Source organism: Tiliqua scincoides, chromosome 3 (genome assembly GCF_035046505.1).
Source record: "Tiliqua scincoides isolate rTilSci1 chromosome 3, rTilSci1.hap2, whole genome shotgun sequence".
NCBI lineage: Eukaryota > Metazoa > Chordata > Lepidosauria > Squamata > Scincidae > Tiliqua > Tiliqua scincoides.
The window spans coordinates 199142128-199167698 of NC_089823.1; the positions used below are offsets into that span (position 1 = coordinate 199142128).

The 25571-nt window shown below is 45.5% G+C and overlaps 1 protein-coding gene across 1 annotated transcript; it reads right to left on the minus strand.

The window, feature by feature from the left end:
• Nucleotides 1–6961: 6961 nt before the first annotated feature.
• On the minus strand, nt 6962–24856 carry ING5 (inhibitor of growth family member 5). Its single transcript, XM_066620685.1, has 8 exons — nt 24723–24856; nt 22546–22617; nt 20650–20816; nt 17063–17174; nt 16374–16467; nt 15517–15652; nt 10790–10851; nt 6962–10046 (listed from the first exon to the last, which is right to left on the minus strand). The coding sequence occupies exons 1-8, from the start codon at nt 24760–24762 to the stop codon at nt 10007–10009; spliced, it is 723 nt and encodes a 240-aa protein (XP_066476782.1). The 5' UTR covers nt 24763–24856; the 3' UTR covers nt 6962–10006.
• Nucleotides 24857–25571: the final 715 nt, after the last annotated feature.

The following is a 25571-nucleotide window of genomic DNA, read 5'->3' on the forward strand; positions in this document are numbered from 1 at the left end:
CCTCAGGCGCCTCTTTTCTAGTCTGAAGAGGCCCAAACACCGTAGCCTTCCTCATAAGGAAGGTGCCCCAGCCCAGTAATCATCCTAGTCGCTCTCTTTTGCACCTTTTCCATCTCCACTATGTCTTTTTTGAGATGCGGCAACCAGATGTCTTTGGTCTGTAGTCTTTGATGGCTCTACATCAGACCACTCTGACATCCGAAGCGGAGTGAAGCAAGGCTGTGTTCTTGCACTGACCTTGTTTTGGATTTTCTTCTGCTGAAGCAGGCCTTTGGAACTGCAACAGAAGGCATCTATCTCCGGACCAGTTCAGATGGAAAGCTCTTCAACCACTCCAGACTGAGAGCAAAGTCTGAAGCCCAGCTGAAATGTCTGCATGACTTCCACTTTGCCAAAGATGCAGCTGTCACCGCCCACTCTGCCAAAGATCTCCAGCAACTCATGAACTGTTTTACCAAGGCCTGCCAAGACTTTGGACTGACAATCATCCTGAAGAAAACACAGGTCATGGTTCAGGATGTGGACTCACCTCCCTGCATTGCAATCTGTGCACATGAGCTGGAGGTTGTCCATGACTTTGTGTACCTTGGCTCAACGATCTCCAACACTTTCTCTCGATACCGAGCTGAGCCAACAGACTGAGGCAGAGAGACAAAGAAGGAAGGCCCATAGCCAGGGAGACAGATCAGGGACACACTATACTTGCTCCCAGTGTGGAAGGGATTGTTGCTCCTGAATCGGCCTCTTCAGCCACCCTGGACGCTGTGCCAGAACCAACATTCAGAGCGCGATACCAGAGACTTCCGAGACTGAAGGCTGCCAGCAATTCGTGGCATGCTTGTGACTGGGGCTGCACAATTGAATGGGTCTGCCTGCCTTGAGAGGCGGGGGGGGGGGTTTCACAGGGGCGCCCGCTCTGGCTGGGGGGAGCTGCCTGGGGGCGGGTATCGAGAGAGGGGTAGCCCTGCCGGCCTGCCTGGAAAGCCCCCCGAGCAGCCCTCTGCGGACCTCACCCTCAAGGGGCGCCGCGGACAGGGTCTGGCACCAGGATCGCGAGAGTGACTCCCCGGGGTGAGCGCCAGCCTCCCGTCCACCAGCGCCCAGGAGGTCCGTGTTCCAGGCGCAGCGCGCACCCGGCTCGCGCTCGGCCTCCGGTCGTAGAGGCGCTCACGTCCCGGCCCCCGCGGCGCCCGCGGGAGTTCTCCTGGGCGCCGCGAGCACTCCTCCTGGAGCGCCGCGCCTGGCTGGTCACCACCAGCCCGTGTGGGCAGGTGGCTGTTAGCCCGCCTGCCGGGACGCGGGCAGGCTGGCAAGAGGAGTACCACCCCCGAGGCGCCCTCCGGGTTTTTTTTTTCCGGTCCCATGCACGTGTAAGGAGGAGGGCTCCGGGCTCGCCCTGGCCGTCGCTGGGGGGCAGAAGCTACAGAGGACAAGGGGGCGCCCCACTCACCCCTCACCCCACTGGTGATGGGGTTTGTCGGGAGTGGGCAAGTGCCTCCACCCCCAGCAATGCCATGATGCAGATGAGCGCAGCAGGGCGCGTCCTCCTACCAGGCAGCACTGAAACCCTCCCGCACTTCGGACAAGGAGTGGCCTTTACAGTAACCGTAAGCATGCGGACAAAAAGTATTCTTATCAGAAGTGACTGAGTGCAGCTGTGGATCTCCAAATGGGAGGGGTAAGAATTAGGAGCCTTCTTTGAGAAGGTTCCAGTCATCAAAGAACCGATTGGGTAGTATGATAATTATGTAGTCACCTCAGAGCCCAATCCTGAGCTTGGCGGCATGGCTCCGTGCCGCCGAGCACTGTTGCAAACCATAAAGCACGTTTGCGAGCCTCACCGCTCAGTCCAAAATCTTGGCAGGCCTTGCTAAAACGATCCATTTGCTGCTGGAGATCTTTGGCAGAGTGGGTAGTGACAGCTGCATCATCGGCAAAGAGGAAGTCACGCAGACATTTCAGCTGAACTTTGGACTTTGCTCTCAGTCTGGAGAGGTTGAAGAGCTTTCTGTCTGATCTGGTCCAGAGACAGATGGACCAGGAACTGTTGCAGTTCCAAAGGCATGCTTCAGCAGGACAGCGTAGAAAATCCCAAACATGTAAGTCTAATAAATAAAGATGACTAAAAATAGGTGACTTGGGAGAAAACTGAATTGGCTACTGAGGCTCTGAGAGCTAACAAAATAACCTCAAAAGCTCTTCTCAGCTACACCTCAATGCGGTTGTTGCTTGGGTCACAAGGGCCACTTTTCCTATCTGAAGGGATCATAGCATGAGAAGACTGTGCTGCAACAGTTGCATCCACTGATAGTAGTACCTTGAGTTTATCTAAGATTTCCTTAGGATTAAAACTTTGGTATCTCTTGCCTTGCAGTGAGGAGGAACCTTCTGTCTCCATAAACTTAGGATGGGTTCTGAAAAAAAAGCAGAATTTCTTACCTGAGAATTCCTGTTCTGGGGAGAGGGGCATTCCTTGGGGGAAGGGCTCTTGCGGGAAGCCACTGCCAGTACCAGGAGGCAGGACCAATCGAAGATGAAGTCTCCTCCAGGGAGGGCTTCCCATCTCCCCAGACTGGACCTGGAGAGCTGGAAAACACCTCTATGATCCCACTGCACCATAGCAGGTGCTATCAACAGCGGGATCACATGAGGAGTAACTACAGTCAAACACATAACAAGTAAAAACAGGCAAATTTAAACTGGCAAGCTAATACCCAGAAACTGCCCTGCCCAGAAGTTCCCCAAAACCCTGGATTCCTCCCCACAAGTAGCCTATAGCTCAGAAGTATGAGACACTGAGGCTGGTGAAGAGGTGGGTGGAATGCCCCCCTTCCTCTCCCCAGAACAGAAACTCTCAGGTAAGAAATTCTGCTTTTCTCTGGTAGAGGAAGGGGCTCATTCCTGACTCTTGGGGATATGTCAGAGCTGTCGGATATTGGGATGGGCTAGACGAGGTGGAATCATTGAGGGCCTCACTACTCTCTGCAGAACTCACCTGCCAAAAACATCGGTGTCCACTTCATAATGCTTGGCAAAGGTATGCACCAATACCCATGTGGCCACGCTATAGATACTTGCCTGAGAGGAATAGCCATAAAGGCTGCTGAAGGAGCTCTTCCCAAGAGAGTGTGCAGTGGTACCAAAGGGGGGTTCCCTATCCAATGCAAAACAAGCTGGCAACCGCCAGGCCAAAGCAGTGGCAGAAGCTCTCTGCTAGTGCTTGGACCACAAAAAGACCTCAACAAGGCCTCCATGTGGTGTGGTGAAGCTTCCTAGTCCCTTTAGTGTCAGAACTCAAGGCCCGCCTGATGTCCCGGTTATGTCAGGTTTTTTCTCTTGGGAGAAGGTTTAGTACAAAGATGGTAGAATCAGGTCCCAAGAACAGTGAAAAGGAGTCACCTTGTCAGGCCTTTGGCATCTCAGGCCCTGAATTGTTGTAAGCCAGGATGTGGCAGGAGCGGCCTTGATGTCCAGGCCTGGTATGAAATGTAAATTAAAGGAACAGCAGCACTGCACATGTATGCTGATACAAACAGCTGCACCTGTTGCAGGTGGGAGTCACGTGACTTGGGGAGAGATGAGTGCAGAGTCACGTAGACTATGGTAGAGTGGTGCAATGCACTACTGGACAGCCAATCAGAAAGGGTCACAAGACATTCTTATGACTATGAGGTCGCCCTACTCTGATTGACTGGGCCCAGTATATATGGGGCAAGAACAGACTCCAACTGTGGGTGTTGTGGTGAAGTTTCTGCGTGTCGTGCTGCTGGTTTGTTCTGTGACTTGGACTGCTTATCATGACTGTGCCTCTCTGTATCCCTGACTTCTGGACCATTTGCTGACTACTCTTCTGCCTGCTCCTTTACCAATACATGCTTCTGCAACAAACAAGCCTGTGTCTGCTTCTTTGGCTCTGTTTGGGATTGCCTGCTTCTTGTGCTGTCTCCCTATGCTCCCGTGCCACTCTGCTATTGGGAAAGCAAAGGCTATCCTCCCCTGCTACCCTGACACACCTCTTGCACAAAGAGGGGACCATTCCAAGCATCTCTATTTTATTTTATATTTATACAGGTATTTATATACCGCCTTTCTTTGGTCATCAGATTTCTCCTCAGACTTTAATCCAAGGCGGTTTATATAGGCAGGCTGTTCTAAACCCCCGTAGGGATTTTTACAATTGAATAGCTCTAGTCTTTCATAGAACTCCTTGTTCCAGCTAGATTCCTTCCCGGTCTGGCCTCTCTCTGGCCCTTTGCCTCCCACGCTCCACTTGACGGCAACTCCTCTCTACCACCACAGGTCAGCTCATCAGTATATCAGCGTGTCCTCAGTTCTGGGGTACTTCCGGTTGTTTTGAACTGGCAGCCTCAGATCTTCAGGCATACAAGGTGGCAGTTCTACCAACTGAGCCAGACCTCCTGCCCCTATGGGGGATGCAGAGCCCAGGATGACTAAAGATACCTCTAATTCTGACACCTACCCAGCCAATGTAAAGGCTATTAGGAAAAAAAGCTTATAGGAGAAACCCTTCAGAAGAATCCTTGCCCAGGTTCAAAGGGAAGACTTATTAGCACTGGAGCACTAAATTGGGATCCTTTTGAAGGGACCTGTGAACTATCGGCAGATTGATCAAGGCCACCCTGCAAGTAAGGCACAATTTGGGGGCGAGCGAATAGACTCTCACCAGACCCAGCTCCCTGAGGCCAGCTGAGAATCCCCATAACTGCTCCAAGTGTTTGTATTCAGACTTTTGACCAGACCCTCCCAAAGGAAATCAGGAACCTACTTAATCCTGGGCTTGATAGCACCATTCCTCCTTGAAATATGCTACAGAAAGAAGTCTACGCACCTTCTTGGTGCACTGGCACCTTGACATCAAGGAGGTATCCAAACCATGCTGAAATATTTGAAGTGAGGAGGCAAGTGCCTCTCAACTTCTAGTCTGGCAGATAGAGTAACTTGGCTGGGGGTAGATAAGTGGACCCTGTGCCCACAGATCTGCCCAGTGCAGAAGCATCCAGTGCTCCTGATTTGATAGACAGAACAGACCTGTGGAACAAGGCCTCCTGGGCCACTGGGCGCTAGAAAATGACCTCTGCTTGAAACCTCTAATCTGTGGAGAACAAGAGGAATCAACATGGCCAGAGAAGGTGTAAGACTTGCCCAGGTGGGTGCCTCCCAGTCAGCTGATGCATATCTTGGCTGTTGTCAGTTCTGACCAACATGACTCTGCCATGATTTAGACTTCTTAATTCCAGCTGTGCTAGGCAACTAGCACTGAACTCAGGCCAAACTGCAGTACTGTGCTTTCTCCCTGGACCAATTGCCTTCCGTCATGGTTCCATCCATGTGCGCCCCTTCCAGTGCCTGCATAGGACTGAGCACGCTCTATTTCCTAGTTTACTACAGGCCCCCCCCAAAATGCAGGTACATAAGGGTATCTGAACATCCTGAAGTGCCTGAGCTTTGGACATTAACATGATAAGAGATCCCATTCAGATAAAGAAAAATGCTTCCTGCAAGCTTAGGTGAGCCATGAGAGCCACCAACACTCTGGTGGACACCCTTGGAGCAACTGTCAGCCCAAAGGCGGTAGCACCTGTGCATTGGTGGTGATGGAAACCTTAATGCTGTGTGAAGTGATACAGATAGCAGCCCATGGGTATAGCATTTCCAGAAAACCTGGTGTTAGGCATTTTATTGGTTTTTAGTGAACCTAGAAGCTGCCTGAGAGGAGGCTTTCCCAGACTGCCTTTTGTTTGTTTTGAAGGAATGGGTTCGTTCCACCTGGACTTAGGCTTGGGCTACTCCCTTGAGCAAAAGGAGGAAGAAGGAGAGCCCATAATGGCAGCATCTGCCTGTTCCCATGTCCTTCCCTGCATACTGTGCAAAGGACTTTCTGTTTATACTTATTTTCCACTAGCACAGTGTCCAAAGTGTGACTAAAAGCTTGGACCCTGAAAGGGGAACACTCACTAGGCAAGACTGTGATCACAGTTCACATCTCAATGCCTAAGGCATAAGTTTCACCAAGCCGCCATTTTGGAAGCAATACCCCAGGTGCTAAATAATAATGCATCCAAAAAGGAATCAACAGTAAGACTGCTGCTAACAATAACTACATTAGACAGTTCCTGACTGCCTTGGGGAACAAAGCCTCAGAAGCCACTGGCTCTTCCACTCACAGGAGGGCCACCCATGTGTTCATATTGTTTAAAATCACTGTCTTGACCCTTTGTTGCAAGGATACTTCGGCACTCCCTCTTCCCCGGACGGGAAGATGGCTGAAGAAGAAAAAAGGCAGTCACAGGCACGTTGACCCCCAGCACTTAAGAGATCCACGCTTTCTCTAGTAGAGAATAATGCTTACCAGACACACAGTGTGTGTATTTGGACTGTAGCGGGGTCTTCCATGCAGATTCCACAATTCCCTAGAAAAAGAGTATCACTGCAATCTTAGCTGGTCCCTGTGGAAATAGCAACTTAGAAAAAGAATGGTTAGACAGCCAACTTCTCAGAGACTGAGGGGAAAGGAAAAGCCTCCGCAGCCCTTCCCCAAGAGCCCAGGAAACAAGGTTGCAGGAACAGCCTATGCATGTTATCAGGCGTGCTACCTGAACCCTCCCTAAAAAATTCCCTGTCCTCCAAGGAGGAATCAATAGAAGAGAATCAGGGCTCAGTATGTCACACAAGTTCGCTACTTTGGACCCGCCCTGCTCCTTAACTGGTCAAAGAAATTATGTAGTGCAGTGTTTCAAATAGTCTCCACAACTGCTGTGAGAGTTTTCAACCCATTTCGTTAGGCGTGTGTGGGGTTACCATTATGCAAAGTTTGTGCATTAAACAATTGAGAGGTTAATAAAGAAAGTATTTCCTCTTTCAGACCCTCTCAGAAATTCTTTATTTATAACAATATATCTATATCTACCATGATTAAAAATACAGATAAACATTTTCACATTTTTAGTATAAAAAGATTTCTAATATTCTCTTTCATTTACAAAAGAAACATAAAACTAATTCCTTTGACAAAAATATAGACCATGTCATTTGACAATTAAACAAATAATTCATTTGACAAAAATATAGACCATGTCATTTGTTTACTTATCAGATAGATGGGATAGGGAAGCAGACCACAAAACATGCAAGTTATCTTTTAAAAGATGGGTTTGTAATTATCTCTTATAATCCAAACCCTATCAAAAGTAATTATTAAACGAGATACATTCAAAATGGAAGAGAATGCATTCTCTGTAGGTCAGAATCAAGACTGATGTTGACCAGCAGCTTAACAGCTCAGAGATTCTGAGTAAGAGGGCAGAGTCCATAATGCAAACACCTCTATCAATCAGTCCAACACTATACTGAGATGCCCAAGGCAATGTGTTGTGAAATACTGGTGTGTTTGTTGCTTTAAAAAAATCTTTACTGCTCTGATCTAGGTTATAGTAATGATACACAGCAGCACACTTATCCAGAAACACATTTCAAGGGATGCATAGGAAACAAGAGCAGTACTGTATTCCACTGTAACCCAAGTCATAAATAATTGGAAGGGAGGGGAAATAAATTATGTCATATTTTCTCCCAGAATATTGCAACAGGGCACCAGAAGTTCATTCCCTAGTTCTTAAAATTCAAATGCATATATGATCATCAAAAAATAAATACAGTCATAAAAACCCTAAAGCAGTACAAAGAATACTAAGAAAAGTTATTGGATTGCACTGACTTCTACAAAGCTGTATGCATAAGTGTGATGTGAAATGTGCAGTTTAGAACGTTCTTTCACAAGAAAAGGCAAAACATGCTCTTTCAGTAAAACAAATCGTTTTTCTTAATTTAAGGTTAGGGTTGTTGTTTTGTATAAAATGTCTTCTGTGTCCATTTCTCTTTATTTGCCAGAATGAGAGCAAAATTCACTGTGACAGTGCAGGTATTATATGGGTACCAGTTGTTCAAAGAGAGTATAAACCATTATAATATGCTGGTTTGGGGGAATAATGAAATCTTATCCAACTCTATACCATTGCCATACTTAGCATAACCAAGTACACCCACAGGACTGCTATATTCTAGCTATTTGTGATCACCAGAGGAGTTTTTTTTTACATAGCCTTACACAAACAGCTATGTTTATGTCACGAGCACAGTTAGAACCAATGAGAGAAATGAATATTTGTACAGAATACTACTGTATTTATCTTTCTTCCTGAATTACCTTCTCTTATTAGGCCTTTAAAAATAAAAGACTGGTGATAAATTTTAAATAATTGAAGGTGGTATGGCAGAATCACCATTATCTGTACCATATATGCTTGCATGTTTTGTCCTGCTATCATCTCTAGTCAAAAAGATTTGCAGGTTTTTTAAGCACTATAAACCCTGTAAACCCTGTTTGACCAGATAGGATAATGGTGTGAGAAGCAGTGATGGCTGTACCATGCCCCTCTTCCCTCTCTAAAAAAGACACTTGTCTTCATTGTAAAAGTCACTGTACTTGAATAGATGTCAAAGTTTACATTTTATACTGGAGGGCATCTCAGTGAAGTCAGGGTATGGAACCTTCATACCAGAAGAACTTCACTGTAAATTACACCGCTTAGCACTATTGCTACTTAGTCACAGGACAATCACTTTTCTTAAACCAATTAAAGCAAGTTTTTTTTTCCTTATTATCGTTAATGTTAAATGCCTAAGAGCTTTACCAATCAAAAAACAATTTTTTCTGCTTCATGAGTGAATCAGACTACAGTTTGTCTTCCTCATCTGCAGGGGTTCCAGGAATGGAATCCCCGTGAATGCTGAAAACCAAGGATAGTCACATTTGCTTTAAAAAAATTTTTTTTTAAAATGTCCCTTTAAATAGTGAGTTAAAAACAGCTTTTGTTACCTTTGCAGCATGGCAGAGAGGTAGGCAGTCTCCAGCAACTAGAACAGCTATTTTCAGGTAAAGCTGAGGCAACTGATCCTTTCCTTTTGCCCCAGAGTGCAAAAAAATGCAACATGGAAGTGATTAAATGCTTCCATGTTGCATTCTTGGGTGAACAAGGATAAAGGGAGGGGGTTGCTTGCTTCAGCACGATCTGGAAATAGCTGTTCTAAACCCCTGGAGACTGCCACTCTGCCATGCTACAATCGTAAGAAAAGAGGTTTTTAAACCACTGTTTAAAGGGATGCTTTTTTCCTTCAATGGATAGGTAGGGCTTTTCTTGTCCACAGCAGCCATTCATGTTGTGCCAGATCTGTGGATGGTCAAACTAAGGATGGGAAAGGCGGACCTGTATACTTGTATCATACTCACTTCCTAGGCTACATGTCTATTAAGCATTTATTATTTACCTTCAGGTATGGGTATATGATTTCAATGAAACCAGTGTGAAGTCCAAAGGCAGCAGTACACAAATCAGAAGCCATGAGAATAGATGCACATTTCCTGAATTCTGCTCATGGAACATGTCTTATGAAAATAACACATATTACTTTTCTTCTGGCTTCTGGGAAAAAAATGATGCAAAGGAATGTTCACTGCTTTGCAGCATGCCTCCAATGGAGCAGAATTGCACATTCAGAAACCAAATTTCTTCCTTATCAGTAAGGGTTTGAAAAAGTGCAGGTATATTAAAATTCTTCATAAATTCTATGCAGTGATTATGCTTCTGATAACAAATAATGGTATCATTCTGTTCATCTGCAAAGCAATAGGTAATTTCACAGACTTCAGTATGTGAGCAGAAATTCCAGTGCAGGGCTACTCTTAGTACTTCATAACTGTTTACAATGCCTTGGAAATGTAACCCAGGTAAACATCACCACAGTGAATTTCCTGCAAATCCTCCATTATACATTAGGATGGCTCCATGCAATAAGGAGAACTACAACTGGCCACTGAATGGTTAAATGTTGGATCTAACAAAATAGATCAGTAAAAAAAGAAAGGTATTGCAACTTGTACAAATATATTAAGCTTTTCCCTCAGTCATATTGCACATTCCCATAATTTCTACTTTTTCTTCTTCTCCTGGGCACAGCGAGGACAAAACCTAAGGATAGCAAAGCACAAAGTTTAGCTCAAAAAGGAATACAGTGCATTTAAGATATGCCTCATAACTCAACAAACCCGATTTTTGTCTATTTATAGTATACCTTGAACTTAAACTGCACACCAAGTGAAATGGAACCAAGTTGGAGCAATTATGCAGAGCTCCAAAACATGAGCCCCAAAGTTCATGGTTATCAGTGTAGAATACACAGAACTATAGTATTATTTCCAGGGAATGGGCTGACACCAAGAAAACAAAGAATTTTAAAGTTCTAAGTGCCTGTATGCAGAATGCCCAATTCCTCAACCAGCAATAATCTTCAGGTATAATTCTACAATATTTTTTAAAAATTTGTCTCATGCAATGTAGACATATTATGTGTTGCAACAATGGTAGCAGATCTTTGCCAATCAGAATATTTCTTATATGAAAATACAGTCATAAATGCATTTATTTTACAAGTCTCATTTACTGCAATGACGCTTTGTTCTGAACAAGTATTGTTAGAACTGCAGCCTGACCCTAAAGATGTTTGCTCAAAAGCAAATCTCATTGAATTCAATGGGATTCCTTTCTGCAACATGCTTAGAAGTGGAGGCTTGTATCCTCAGTTCTTAAAGTAACATTAAAAGTCTGCATAATAACAAAACAAACAAATCAAGACATGTCAAAACAAAATATTACATTTTCAACACAGCTGGAGCAAATAAAGCTGTGTAAAATGCTTTACTCATAGCACTTACCATTTCCCTTTGGGTTTAGTGGTGAGGTCCACACAAGCAAAGTGAAACCATTCAATTGGACACTATTTAAAGGAGACAAAAATGACGATCGTTTGTATACAACTAGGTAGTATATATTGTTCATATTAGATATATCATATCAATGTGAAGTTGGGGGATATTGCACATTACACTGCCATCACATGCAGAACAAAGTCTCAACAGCTTTTTTTTCTTTGCAAAGTGCCCAAATCCTGCAGACATGGCATGAATTTCTAGCAGCAAAGCAATGTGATTGGGTGTTCAGATACAAGTGTTCTATAAATGGTGATGTGTAAACCACAGTTAGTGGTCAGCTGCCAGGAGGGTGGAGGAAGGAGCTTATTACTTACACCTGTGTTGGACTCTCGAGACTGACGATTGGCTTCTTCTCTCTGCAGGTAACCTGCTAAAGCCTCTGGCTTGCCAGAGGCGCGAGCCTAAGGGCTCTTGGCCCGTGGCACAGGGATTGTGCCAAGAAGACCGAAGTTCTTTTCCTATTTGGCGGACTGAAATAGCGGTTGGATTATTCCACCCCTTCTGTTTAAAGGCAGGGGAGAGAAGAGCAACATAAATCCATAGGGCAGCGCAGTCTCTTTCCAGCAGAGGAGTGGCCTGTGAGACATCCAGTGTTAGACTTGCCTTGCTTTTATCTTTTTCATAAGCAGCCCTGCTGGTTGTTTCTGTTTGTATAGGCCAGTCTCAGAAGGTGGGCCTCGCCACATGTGTTTTTTCTTAGGACGGAGCTCAGGGGAAGGGAGGGGTGCCACTATCAAGAGAGTGACGGGCCAGGGGAGATATGGTGGTGGGGGTTGGACAGGCCATTACAGGAGAAGGAGAACCCATCATAGGCAGATCATCTCTCCTTCTGGTCCTTTCCCCAGTTCTCAGATGCCTGGTGGTCTTGGCAGTGAGTCCCTAGATCTGAAGCTGCTGCTTTTGAATGCCAGGTTGGTGAAAAAGAAAACCTGCATCATCTGGGATTTAATCCTAGATGAGAAAGCCCACCTGGTATGTATTACGGAGACCTGGCTGGCCATGGTGGGAGGAGTTAGTCTCTCCGAACTTTGTCTACCATGTTTCCAAGTGTTGCAGCAACCAAGATTGCAGGGACGTGGAGGGGGAGTTGCAATGGTCTATCGTGAGTCCATCACCCTTACCAGGTGCCCTGTCCAGCAGTCTGCTGGGTTCGAGTGCCTGCATGTTGTGTTGAGAGGGCCAGACAGGATTGGGATTCTATTGCTGTACCGCCCGCCCTGCTGCCCAACAGTCTCCCTGCCTGAGCTGACTGGGGTGATCTCAGGGGTAGCATTGGAGTCCCCCTGTCTATTAGTGCTGGGGGACTTCAATGTTCTTGCCGAGGCCCCTGCAGTACGTGCAGCTCAGGATTTCACGGCCGCCATGACAACCATGGGCCTGTCCCAGAAGTATGTGTCCCAACACATACTGCAGGACACGTGCTGGACCTGGTGTTTATAGCTGGGCAAGGGGGTAGTGATCTGGATGTAGAGGAGATTAAGATCACTCCATTGTCATTGACAGATCACTTCCTGGTAAGGTTTAGGCTTGTTGTGGCTTCTTACCTTCGCAGAGGCGGGGGACTGCATTCTATGGTCAGCACCTGGAGGCTAATGAATCCTGAAGGTTTCCTGAGGGCTCTGGGGGATTTTCCCACTGCTAAGACTGGCGTCTCATCTGAGGCCCTGGTTGAGATCTTGAATTGGGAAATGACCAGGGCAGTGGATGAGATTGCTCCAGAGCAACCTCTGCCATGTCGCAGACTTGGAGCGGCTCCTTGGTTCACTGAGGAGCTGCAAATGATGAAGTGGCAGGGCAGGCGTCTAGAGCGACGGTGGCAGAAAACATGTGATGAATCCGATCGGACACAGAGTAGAGCTCATTACAGAGCCTATTCCGTGGCAGTGGTATCAGTGAAGAGATCGTTCTTCTCTGCTACCATTGCGTCTGCTGAGAACTGTCCGGCAGAGCTGTTCCGTGTGGTATGGGGCCTCCTCCATCAGGTCCCTCCAGCAGACCAGGAGGAACACACGGTCAGCTGCTGTGACGTGTTTGCACAACATTTCGCAGATAAAATCGATCGTATTCGTCACAACTGGGATGCATTGACAATGTCTCATGATGTCCCCTTGGCAACTGCTTGTCCGGTGTCGTGGGATCCTTTTCAGCTTGTACAGCCTGAGGATGTGGACAGACTCCTTTGGAGTGTGAGGCCATCTGCCTGCCTGCTTGACCCTTGCCCAGCTTGGCTGATAAGAGCTGCCCGGGGTGGACTGGCTGAGTGGACAGGGAGGATGGTCAACTCTTCCTTGATGGAGGGAATGTTACCATGTGCTTTGTAATGGGCGGTGGTTCACCCTCTCTTGAAGAGGCCCTCCCTGGATTCCACTGTATTAGACAGCTACCAGCCATTCTCCAACATCCCATTTCTGGGCAAGGTAATTGAGCGGGTGATGGCGTCTCAACTCCAGAGGGTCTTGGATGAAGCTGATTATCTGGATTGTTTTCAGTCTGGTTTCAGACTGGGCTTTGGGATGGAAACTGCCTTGGTCGCCTTGGTGGATGACCTACGCCGGGGACTGGATAGGGGGAGTGCGTCCCTGTTGGTCCTGCTGGACCTCTCAGCAGCTTTCGATACCATCAACCATGGTATCCTTCTGGGCCTATTGGCTGAGTTGGGGGCACTGTTTTGCAGTGGTTCCGCTCCTACTTGGAGGATTGGTCCCAGATGGTGATGCTGGGGGATGCCTGTTCAACACCTGGCCCTTGAGGTGCGGGGTGCCACAGGGTTCAATTCTGTCCCCCATGCTATTTAACATCTACATGAAACCACTGGGAGAGGTCATCCGGGGATTTGGAGTAGGGTGCCATCAATATGCCGATGACAACCAGCTCCATCTGTCCTTTCCTCCAGACTCCAGGGTGGCGATTGAGGACCTGGAGCACTGTCTGGAGGCAGTGAGGATCTGGATGGGGGACAACAAGCTGAATTTAAATCCGGATAAGACAGAGGCTCTCCTGGTTCGGAAATTCTTGATGCAGGTGCTGGACTATCGGCTTGCATTGAATGGGGTTGCGCTCCCCCTGAAGGAGTAGGTCTGCAGCTTGGGGGTCCACCTGGACTCACAGCTGCTCCTGGATTCCCAAGTGGCGGCTGTGGCTAGGGGGGCCTTCGCTCAGCTTCAGCTGGTGTACAGGCTGCGGCTGAATTTGGATCATGCAGACCTGGCCACGGTGATCCATGCCACGGTGACATGCCACGGTGACATGCCATGGTGATCCATGCCACGGTCGAAGTTAGATTATTGTAACGCACTCTATGTGGAGCTGCCCTTGAAGACGGTTTGGAAACTGCAACTAGTGCAGAATGCGGCGGCCCATGTAGTTACTGGAGGTAAGCGGTTTGTCAGTCTGCTTCTCCAGCGGCTGCATTGGCTGCCCATTCATTTCCAGGCCCAATTCAAGGTGCTGGTTTTGACCTTTAAAGCCCTATACTAATCTGGGCCAGGATATCTTAGAGATCGCCTACTCCCGTACAATCTGGCTTGTTCTCTTAGGTCATCAGAGAAGGCCTTTTTACAAGTGCCGCCACCTAGGGAGGTATGTGGGGTGGCGGCAAGAAATAGGGCCTTCTCAGTAGTGGCACCAATGCTATGGAATTCCCTTCCCCTTGACTTAAGAACGACTCCCTCTCTTGAAACTTTTCGGCGAGGCCAGAAGACCCTTCTGTTTAGACAAGCCTTCTGAGTTCCCGGCCTTTTTAAACATCTTTTCAACATCTTTTAATATCTTTTTAAATACCTGGTTACAGGCCTGATTTTTTTTATAATTTGCTGCTCCATGCTCTTTTTACCTGACTACTTTTTTATCTGACTACTGTTTTTATGATATGTTGTTAATATGCTTTTATCTGTTTTTAAATTATGTTTTTTAATTTGTTTTAACCTTGTTGTAAGCCGACTTGAATCCCTCTGGGGAGAAAGGCGGGGTAGAAATAAAGTTAATAATAATAAATAATAACATCACACAAAATAGAAACGTTAGCTTGCAGCCAGATATGACTTCAGGATTGTGTGCATTCTGTGTGAGCTAAACAGACCACATGGAATCCAGAGCAAAATTATTATTATTATTAACAGTATTTATATACTGCTTTTCAACAAAAAAGTTCACAAAGCGGTTTACAGAGAAAAATCCAGAGTACTAGATACAGAATCCAGAGTACCCCCTTTTAAATCTAAAAAATAAAGTTATTATAACTTCTTGCTTCCAGTGGTTTCTACCAAAGGCCCAGAAACAAATGCAAGTCTGAAGGCAGCTTCTGAGGGTCACTTGGATGAGGTTCTTTGCCTTGCTTACCTCCTTCTCCTTATGCCTCCAGATCTCCTTTTGAACAACTATGCTGTTGTTCAACTATGCTTTTGAACCAATGCTGTTGAACAGCTATGCTTTTGAACAACTATGCTGTTGTCCCCACCTCCAGTGTCAAGCCCCCCCCCCCCCCGCCAAATGATGACATAAACATATGTCTGTTTTGGTTTTCTTTTTCTCTAGAAAGCCAGACACAGCAAAGGTGAAAGACTTTTGCTATGATACAGCATTGCAAGCCAGGGAAGTATTTTGGTGTGGAATCTGAAACAGGGAAACAGTATGCACAGCTCTAGGCACACTTCTGGTATTTTGGTACTTACATCAGGATTGTCGCAGCCAATCATTTCTCCATAGGATACCTGGTGACACAAGCAATATGTTGGCTCATTGGGATCCACTGGCATGTCTAGGACATCTGAAGGATGAACTGAAAGGATGGTATCGGCTAATTCAGATCTGAAAATGGGAGCAATGCAAATCGATCAATACCAGTGACTCTGAAGTTTACACCTGCGTATTTTGTGACTACTTAGAACTACTTGCAACATCTTTACTTTGAGGAGCATCAAAATAGCAAAGGTGGGAAGAATTAAAAACAAACAAACAAAACCAAGCATACCAATTGTTCTGGTTGCTAAGGAACTCTGGCAAAATGCAAACGAAAGGAAAATTAAAACATAGTTAAACCATGAAAGTACATAGAAGCCAATTCTGCTCAAATAACCATTTTTAAAATCTCATTTTCCAACTAAAAACATTAGCTAAAGGTTACTCTCAGAGATATGTAAACCACCACCAGATGAAGTAAAGTTAATCAGAACATTCTAAACTTAATTAACAACATTTCTAAAACATGTAGCCTTCTAACCAATGCACTGCACTTGGGAGGTATTCTCCATACACAATTTAAGACAGCTACAGCTGCAAAAGCAAAATTTTGCCGAACAGTTTTTCAGTTCAGAAGAATCTGAAAATGGCAACAATCTTCATATTCAGCATTGTTGTTTCTTAACTGGCATCTAAAAGCCAGGGACCATAAAAGCAACAGTTATATGCCACTACAGCTAGCAGAAATAGGACAAAAGGACAATTTAGCATAATTAAAAAGGAGACTGTGTTTGGATATTATTATGGCAATTAAAGTTGAAATTTGGATGAGATCTCAAAAGATTCTCACCTTCGTTTTGGTTTCTTTTTTACTGGAGCATCATCCTCAGATGGTTGCCGGCCTCGACCCCGAGAGCTCTTCTTATCCTTTGGCATTCGACCCTCTGAAAGACAGCTATTTCCAGTTACTGCAACATACGAAAAGCTTCAGCATCTTAATAGTATTAATTTGAATGACCACTAAGGAGTCCAATAGGAAAACTTTGACATTTTCATGTGTGCTCCCAGACATTAAAATAAGAGGTTTAAAAAAACATGTTAAGTCCAGAGACCACTTGTCAGATATATCTCCTCCTCTCAGTCCACAGTACCACTTCATCTTAAGAATGTAAGAAAAGCCCCACTGGATCATGCCAAAGACCCATCTAGTACAGCTTCCCGTATCTCATAGTATCTCCTGTATCTAATCTAGAAACTGATTCCCCTCTTGATTTTCATTTCTGGTATCACTTGGGCAGCCCACAAGAAAGAGGCAGCAGAATTACATACAGCAGAAATACTAGAACTGAACCCAGCACAACAAAGTCCTCTGTTATCTAGATATCTGAAATGTCATGCTCCCCTATTGCAGACGCTCTCTATGATTCAACAGAAAAGTTTTCAGTTGGGAAAGAAGCAGGATAGGGACAATTATAAACACACATTTCAGGTCAAAAAAGCATCCTCATAGCCAGACTACACTGGTCATCATATACGCACTTTTTAGGTTTTGCGTTATAGGGTTTTCAAAGTCACTTCCTTCCAGCTTATCTTTCAGATCAGCTTCAAATCGTGCCAAGTCAGCATCCAATCGTCGAATGTGCTTATCCACCTGCATTTGAGATAAACCATACCTGAAGGAAAAAAAATCCTCAAGAACTAACATCTCTGAATGCTTCTTTAGCAGTTGTGAAGTTCACAGCTGAGCACGTTTCTGTGTAATTTACACTTGCTAAAGTCCTCTTCCCTTATCAAACAGCCCAGCCCACCTGACCATTTCCTTCACCAAATGCCCTGTGGTTAGATGCCTGTAGGCCTTGATTGCCAGCTATGAGCCCATGACGAGTATGCATTTGACCGTAATTTCTTGGGGGAGGGGGGTACACAGAGAAAAGTGAGAGTCATTTTCCTTGCACACACATTTTATTGCAGAGCAGATCTTTGTATGACCCTCTTCCAATTTGCAACCTTGGTACTCGCAAGTTCAGTTTGATAAATCATAGCAGGCACCATGTTGTAATTACAGATGGTGGGAGTGTAGGTGCTCCTGACCAAATCTCTCAATGGTCAAGTTTCACATAGGGAGACACAGACAAGAAAAAATAAGACACTCACAAATGTAGATGCATGGCTTTCAAGGATGAGAAAGTTTATTAGAGAGTTAAAACTCTCAGAAGAAGGAAGAGAAGATACAAATTATACTGACATTTTCAGCAAGCGAGATGTAAAGATATAACTACAAAGTTTTCATATTTATATCTCAACAGAGAGCCATTGGTCTATCCAGCATACATCAAAGTATGCATACCTCTTAATGCATGTATCTCTTGGATAACTCTTTCTGCTCAAAGAGATAACTGCCTTCTAGGAAAAAGAGTGTGTATTATCAGGAATCACTCTGCAAAGAGGCCCATATTACGTAGCATTGTGTGTGCATGGCTAACAGAAGTTTTTGCACATTCCTGTGACACAGCTTTAACTGAAAAGCTTGTCTCTGCAGACTCTCAGGCTGCAGTCTGAAATACACATACAAGGGAACAAACCCTATTAAACATAGTGGGATGTATTTCCAAGTAGACATGCTTGAGATTGTGCTAATTTTGTATTACAGCAATTTTTCTGCATAATTCCCTGGGATTAAAATTGCTATAGTCCTTAGCTTTCAGTTATAATATCCTATCTCAACTGTGCCAACCTTTACATAAGAACATAAAAAGAGCCCCACTGGATCAAGCCAAAGTCCCATCTAGTCCAGCTTCCTGTATCTCACAGTGATCCACCAGATGCTTCAGGGAGCACACTAGACAACAAGAGACTTGCAAATTGTTGCCACTCCCTTGCACCTGGCATTCTGAGGCAGTGGCATAGCTAGCAGAGGGGGGCGGTCCGCCCAGGTACCACCCTGGGGGGGGGGTGTAACACCACAAATGCCCCAACATCACTAACATTGTGAAGGTTATGAGTAACCCCATCATGCCATATACCATTGGATGCAGAATTTCCAGCGGTATGCAATGCAAAATACTGGAGTGAAATATCTCTTTTCCATCAAAAGTCATGGCCAAAAAACTGGAAACCAAAAAATGCATGGAACCCTATGGAAAAAGAAACAGCCATATTGTGCGTTTACTCATGAGTAGGTAAATTTGCCATAGTTCGTTGGAAAGGGCAGGCTGAGAGGAATCCAATGACACCAGAATGGTTCCTATCCAATGAAAGCAGTCCCCAAAAAACACCCAAGAAGAAAGTCCCTCCCTCCAAGCAGACGAATGTATTGAGCCCTATGGAAAGTGAAAGTAAGCCACATGGACATGTTTACTTACGAGTAAGCAAATGTGCCCTGGCTCCTGGTCAAGTCAGGCAAAGAGGAATGCAAGGCTAGCTGCATGGTCCCAATCCGATGAAAGTGTAGCTCAACAAATGCTCCAGAAGGCAACACCCCCCCCCCCAAAAGAATAAACCAGAGGCCTGAGCTGGTAAGGTGGGTACTGGGGAGGGTTGAAAATCTCACTGATTTATGGGAGGGGGTGTTATTGCAGGCACACACACCCCAAATAATAAACCAGAGGCTTGAGTTGGTAAGGTGGGCACTGGAGAGGGCTGAAAATCTCAGTGATTTATTTGTGTGTGTGTGTGTGTGGGGGGGGTGTTATTGCAGGCAGGCTACAGAAAAAATTCACTTGATGAAACAGGACTGGGTTCCCCTTATTTATCTGTTTTTTCTTTAATTTAATTATTTATAATTATTTTATTTTGCTTGATGATGTCACTTCCAGCCGTGACATCACTTCCAGCGGGTCCTGGACAGATTGTCATTCAAAAAAGTGGGTCCCAGTGTTAAAAGTTTGAGAACTGCTGCCTTAACTCAAAACAGGCCAATGAGATCTGGGGGGAGGGGGGTGAAACCCTAGTGACCAAAATTCTGGAAATTGTGGCTTTTAGGTATAATACCATCATGTTATATACCATTTGATGCAGAATTTCATACACTGCTTGTGGGGAAATATTCACTGCATTTATTTTTCTGGCCATTATTATTATTCATTCCATGTCATGACTATTACTACCTCTGTCTCACCTACCTCAGAGGTGTCCTCATTTTGTGAGGACAAAATAAGGGGAGAAACCATGTATACCACCCTTAGCTGCTTAGAGGAAGGGCGGTATAACAAGTGAATGAATTAATATAATTAATAATTATTAATTAAGTCATAAGGGGTGACAAAAATTTATGGGCCCCGGGTGTCAAATGACCTAGCTACGCCTCTGTTCTGAGGTAGCCTATTTCTAAAACCAGGAAGTTGCACATAACCATCAAAGCTTGTAACCTGTGATGGACTTTTCTTCTAGAAATTTGCCCGATCCCTTTTTAAAAGAATCTATATATACCCTTATATACAATTAATATGGCATCCATCCAGCCAATATCCTTATGAATAACATGGCAAATTCATACATCACACCATGATCTTTCCACAAATGCAGGGGTATGAACCATAGCTAGTCTGACTGCACTGGCCCACAAGAACTGCAATTCCTATAGTCTGGAATTTCAAAGCTGCCAACAGTTAAACTCCTCATAGCAATATTGGAGGGAATATTTTTAAGAAAAATGTAGCCACACAGAGAATGTTGATAAATGCACTCTGAAAAATCCCATTGGCTACCAAAGTGCAACATTCTAAGGTTAAGCCATTTATGCCCAACGTTGCATATATGCAACAGGGATAAAATGTGTACACCTGTGGGCTTGGCAAAAATAGATTAATTTAAGTTTGCACCCTTTATCTCTAAAACTGTAAAAGATTAAACAGGGAAAGAACATTATAACCTTGTACACACAGGTCCAAACAAGCAGCCTCTTGAAGAACAGAATGAACAATGTAAGCTTACCGATGATTATCTTTACCTCTAACTGTGAAGAGTGGAGCCCTAACTACTGGAATCTTAATTTCTATCAATCTACCGGTACTAGATATCCAAAAAGATTCCTCTTTGTGACACAAGCTACAAGGACAGATGTGAGAGAAGTAGAACACAGGGTTGCTTCTTTATTCCATAGTATTGTACTCCATTTATTATCTTACCATCTCATAGGTCTGCATCGCCAGCTGTACTTTGTCATCACTGTACTCTTTGCATTTTGTGTAAGCATTCTGAATCTTCTGCAGGATTTCCACCCGTTCCTCTGATGACAGACTCCTCACTGTTGAAATGTACTGAGCTGCAAGACTATCTATTTCGGCTTTCTTGTCTGAAGGGCAAAAGGTGTAGGAGACCAAGGTCACAATCCTAAGTAGATTTACTAGGCAATAAATCCCATTAAACTCAAAAGGACATTTCTAAATCAATTTGTTTACAATTAGGCTGTGCACTTCACAAATGAAGACATTCTAGAACATGAAATGTCCTTTCTTCCCTCATTTTCTCATACTGAAATAAAACCAAAGCCGATGTAAATGTGAACATCTTGAGTTATGCTTCCGAGACTTCAAATAGGCACATGTTCACCGGTCTCACTATTTGTCAACCATGCTGCAAATGAAAATTCTCAGTTGCCTAGTACTACAACTCCCTTTGCCTTGTGTGTCATTAGGACATGCGCATGTTGACATTCTCAGAGATTTTAAACTATCATTTGTGCAAGTGTGAGGAAAATACTCATTTTAAAAAAAACCTGGTATCTTGTAAATAAAATTAAAAGATCATACAAATGGATTAACATTTATTCCCATGTGTCTTTCTAATTAGCAAGGGAAGAGTAACTGTCCCTCTTCACTCCAAATTGTGTCTTTTCTAGTGGCTACTGCTGGAGTCTCTTCTGCATCTTTTTATATTGGAAGCCCTTTTGAGTCAGGGAGTCATTTATAGTGGGTTCTCCTTATCCACAAGCTTGAAATCCGCAGATTTGACAAAAAGTGCGTTCCAAATTCATGTCTGGAGGGCCCACAGAGAACCTCTGGATGTGACTGGAAGTCCACTCTCACAGTTGGAGAGCCACTGCTTTAAACCAATCCAATTGGTTCCTTTCCAATCCAATCCAAACCAATCCAATCCTTTGCACATAACTTAGAAGCAAGTCCCACTGAATTCAAAAGGACTTCCAAATATGCATGCACAGAATCAAAGACAATAGCCCATGGCCAGTACTACTATTTAACAATATAATACCCAAGACTACTTACAAGGCATGCCAAACCACATCTGAGGTCCTCAGAATATCCATGCCTGACTTGGAAGTAGATAGAAAGCTGACAGTACTTTGACAGAGACAACCCATCCAGCTGGGCACAGTCCTTGGCCACACTGTGCATGACCAAGTTAACTGCAATCTGAGTGGGAATTACTACTACAAGCTACTTTTCAATATTTTTTTAAAAAGGAAAAAAAAAGACAACAGACAGCCCAATCCTAAGCAGCACTGGAGCAGCAGGGCTACACGGCCGCCACTGTATCCAGTGCAACTCAAGAGAAGACATAAGGTTCCTTGTAGGAGAGGGATATTTTTCCCCTTTACCTCAAGCAATGCTCCAGTAATGCTGGGGCAAAGTAAAGCTATTTAGCTGATGCAAGTCTGAGCAGTCCCATATAAGATGCTCAGGCTCAGGAAGGAGAACAGGATAGGATACAAATCTTTCCCCGTTACACCTTCTCCCTGCCCAAAAATGCTCCTTCCCCACTTTTGATCCACCCTCTCACTGCCTAGCATGACGCTTATCCCTGCCTGTGGCCATCCTTGTAGATACAGAAGCAGCACAGGCCTCCCTGCTGGCACTGCTTACTCTCTGAGTGCTGCAAACACACTTTATGCCATGTTTGCAACACCTTTGGCTAGTGCAGTGGCCGCTGTACTGACTGACAGCCTCGTTTGGGTTCCACTCTGAATTACGTACATGCATATTCTTAGATGGGCAAATATAGTATGAGCTGGGCAGACAGCATTACACACGAGGAGGTCCATGAACCAGAATACCTGAACACACCTTCTGTTCTCTGATCCAGTTCACGCATAAGTTGGAAGTTCCTCTGTAGCTCACAGGGAAGGTTTTCAATGCCTGATCAAAAAAGAAGCAACAATGACTACAGTTCTTGCTCTTCCATAGGTCTTTTAGTACACTACACTTAAATATAATAATGCTACTCTTTGCTGTGTACATAGAGCAGGATTCTGACTATCCTGCTATCCAAGAATTGTATTAATCTTTGATCATAATATTTTCAATTTACAGGACTGCTCTAAGGAAAACATTTAGATTATATGAGAAGTGCTTTGAACTCAATTGCTTTAAACATACTGTACAAATGCTTATTCATTATGATGATGATACATTTCCCTGAAAAGAACTTCATGAGATTATCATTTTTTCTATGACAAGCAGATTCCTAATAATAAATATTCAAACACTTAACTTTTAAATGGTATATCCTGATTTTAAATAGAATAATACCTCAGAGAATTGGACTCAAAACACACTCAAACATCTAAAGCTCCATTTTCATAAGGTTCCCACAGGAAGGAATTGATGCTGTGCTGGGGTTCCACATGCATCTAAGACTGAAATGAGTTATCCATAGATTAAGAAGGGGCCACAGTTCAGTGATAAAGCACCTGCTATGTATGTAGCAGGTCCCAGGTTAAATCACTGGCATCTCAAGAGAAACATTTTAATCTGAAAACTTGGAGAGCTGCTGCCAATCCATGTTGATAGTCCATCCAGTTCAGCATCAATAGGTCTGGCTCAGTAAAAGGTTGCTCCATTTGCTCATAACATGCATTACAAGCATGTTATCATTATCATGCAGGTTTCCATGACCACCAAGACTAAACATTCAAAGCCTCAACAAGTAAACAGAGTACACTCTTAGGCTATACATATGGAAAGATCTGGTGTGCTCCCTGGGGCATTTGGTGGGCTGTGAGATACAGGAAGCTGGACTAGATGGGCCTATGGCCTGATCCAGTGGGGCTGTTCTTATGTTCTTAAAGAAGAAACCTGATCTTCCTGCTGAAGAGGGAGGAAACAGGAAGATACCAAGCCAGTGTAGGTAGCTAAGGAAGCCACAGCCATCTCAAGTACACAGAAAAGGAAACCTATCTGGATAACTGGGTGCAGAGGTGTAACTAGAAGCCCTAGTTACTGGGGCAGTGATGCCATATGACATTTGTGATGTCACTTGCACATTCTTAGAGGAGGAAGTGCTGGTGGCTGAAGGTGGCATAAAGCTGCCAGCACCTCCTCCTGCAGGGAGAACAAAGGAGTGACTGCCTTACACGTTGCACTGCCCCCCCCCTAGCACCTGAGGTAGGTACCCCTCAGGCTCCACCCTAATTATACCTCATTACACTTCTGATTGGGTGTCTTTGGAAGTTTCCACCCTGCAGTCCCCACTTGTGCCTTTTGCACAGCTGGTTCATTGCTACGAGGTGGAGGGGGGTCACAGTCCCTCAGGTGCAAGAACTGAAACTATGAGCAAAACACGATTACTGATTTGCAGAGTAACCACAGCGAAGAAGAGCCAATCTTGAGGTGACCATTATCTACCCAGGCAAGGTGACAACCTCTCCAACAGCTGTGTTGTGTGACAGGCTGCCATTCAGGGCTACCTGCTGCATATCCATGTACTACACAGCTGCTAAGCAGTGGGTGGCGAGTACTTTGAAAAACACCGCCGCTGTATGAGGCACCCAAGCACCCACAATTCATGATGGGTGGGGAGGCAGGTGAAGCAGAGCCTCCGGACCAGACTCCTTGGAGAAGCACTGCTGTGTGAGGCACCCAAGCATCCACAACTCCAGTGGGGAAGCTGTGCCTCACCTGCCTCCCCACCCACCATGGGGTGTGGGTGCCTGGGTGGCTCTTACGGCAGCGGTGCTTCTCCAAGGACTTTGGTGGGGAGGCTCTGCCTCACCTACATCCTGCCCACCGCAGGACAGCTGCCTGCCCAACCAAGACACGTGCTGCAGCGCCTCAGCCAGGAGTTTCGTGCCAGAGCGCAGGCGCGCCGCCGGTGGCCGCGCGGGGTGGCTGCAGCCTCCTCACAGCCCCTCCCTCCGCGCAGCCGTGACGCAGCAAGAAACCACCTCGCTCTCTGCCCCCTGCCGGGCTGTGACGCAGCAGCCACTGCCGGCCTGGCGCCCTCCTGCCAGCGCCGCACTCACTGTCCAGGTAGTGCTCCAGGTACAGGGCCGCTGCCGCCATCTCGCGCCCGACAGCCGGCAGGCCAACGTCACCCTCCGACCCCGGCTCGGCGCTGTCACCCGGGCGGCTTCGGAATGGCCAGCCGGCGCCTCATTCCAGCCTCATGAGGTGTCCCCGCGATTGGCCGAGTCGCCGATGCATTTGAATGAGGGGGCGGGGCCGCAGCAGGCGGACGAGGAGCGCGCGCGGCTGGCGCGGCCTCTCCGAGCTGCAACTCCACCCGTGCGCCCTTACCCGGGAGTAAGTCCCGTTGAAAGCAGTGGGATTTACTTCTGAGTAGGCCTGCGTGGATGGGACTGTGCTGCTGGTCTCCGTCCTGCCTCGTTGTGGGCCCAATCCTATCCACACTTTCCTGGGAGTAAGCCCCATTGACTCTAATGGGACTTACTTCTTAGTAGACATGCATAGGATTGGGCTGTCAGGCTGCAATCCCATCCACACTTTGCTGAGAGTAAGATCCGTTGATTATAATGGGACTTACTTCTGAGTAGACAGGCATAGGACTGGGCTCTCAGTCAGAGGAGACTTCTGTTTTCTGCACCACCACACTCTCTACGCACACTCAGACCCACACCACCACACACTAGTTGTATATCCCACACTGTCACACTCAAACCTACACCATCACCAGGGCCTAGGAGAGGAGGGGGAAAGGGGGTAATTTGTACCCAGGTCCAGGATCCAGAAGGGGGCCCAGGAGCCAAAGGAGGGGTCCCAGAAATTTCCTGGGAAATACATTTCCCTGTCAGACTTGTTGCCAGAACAGAATGCTGGGGACACTACCACAAGTGTGCAGCTACAGCTACTGT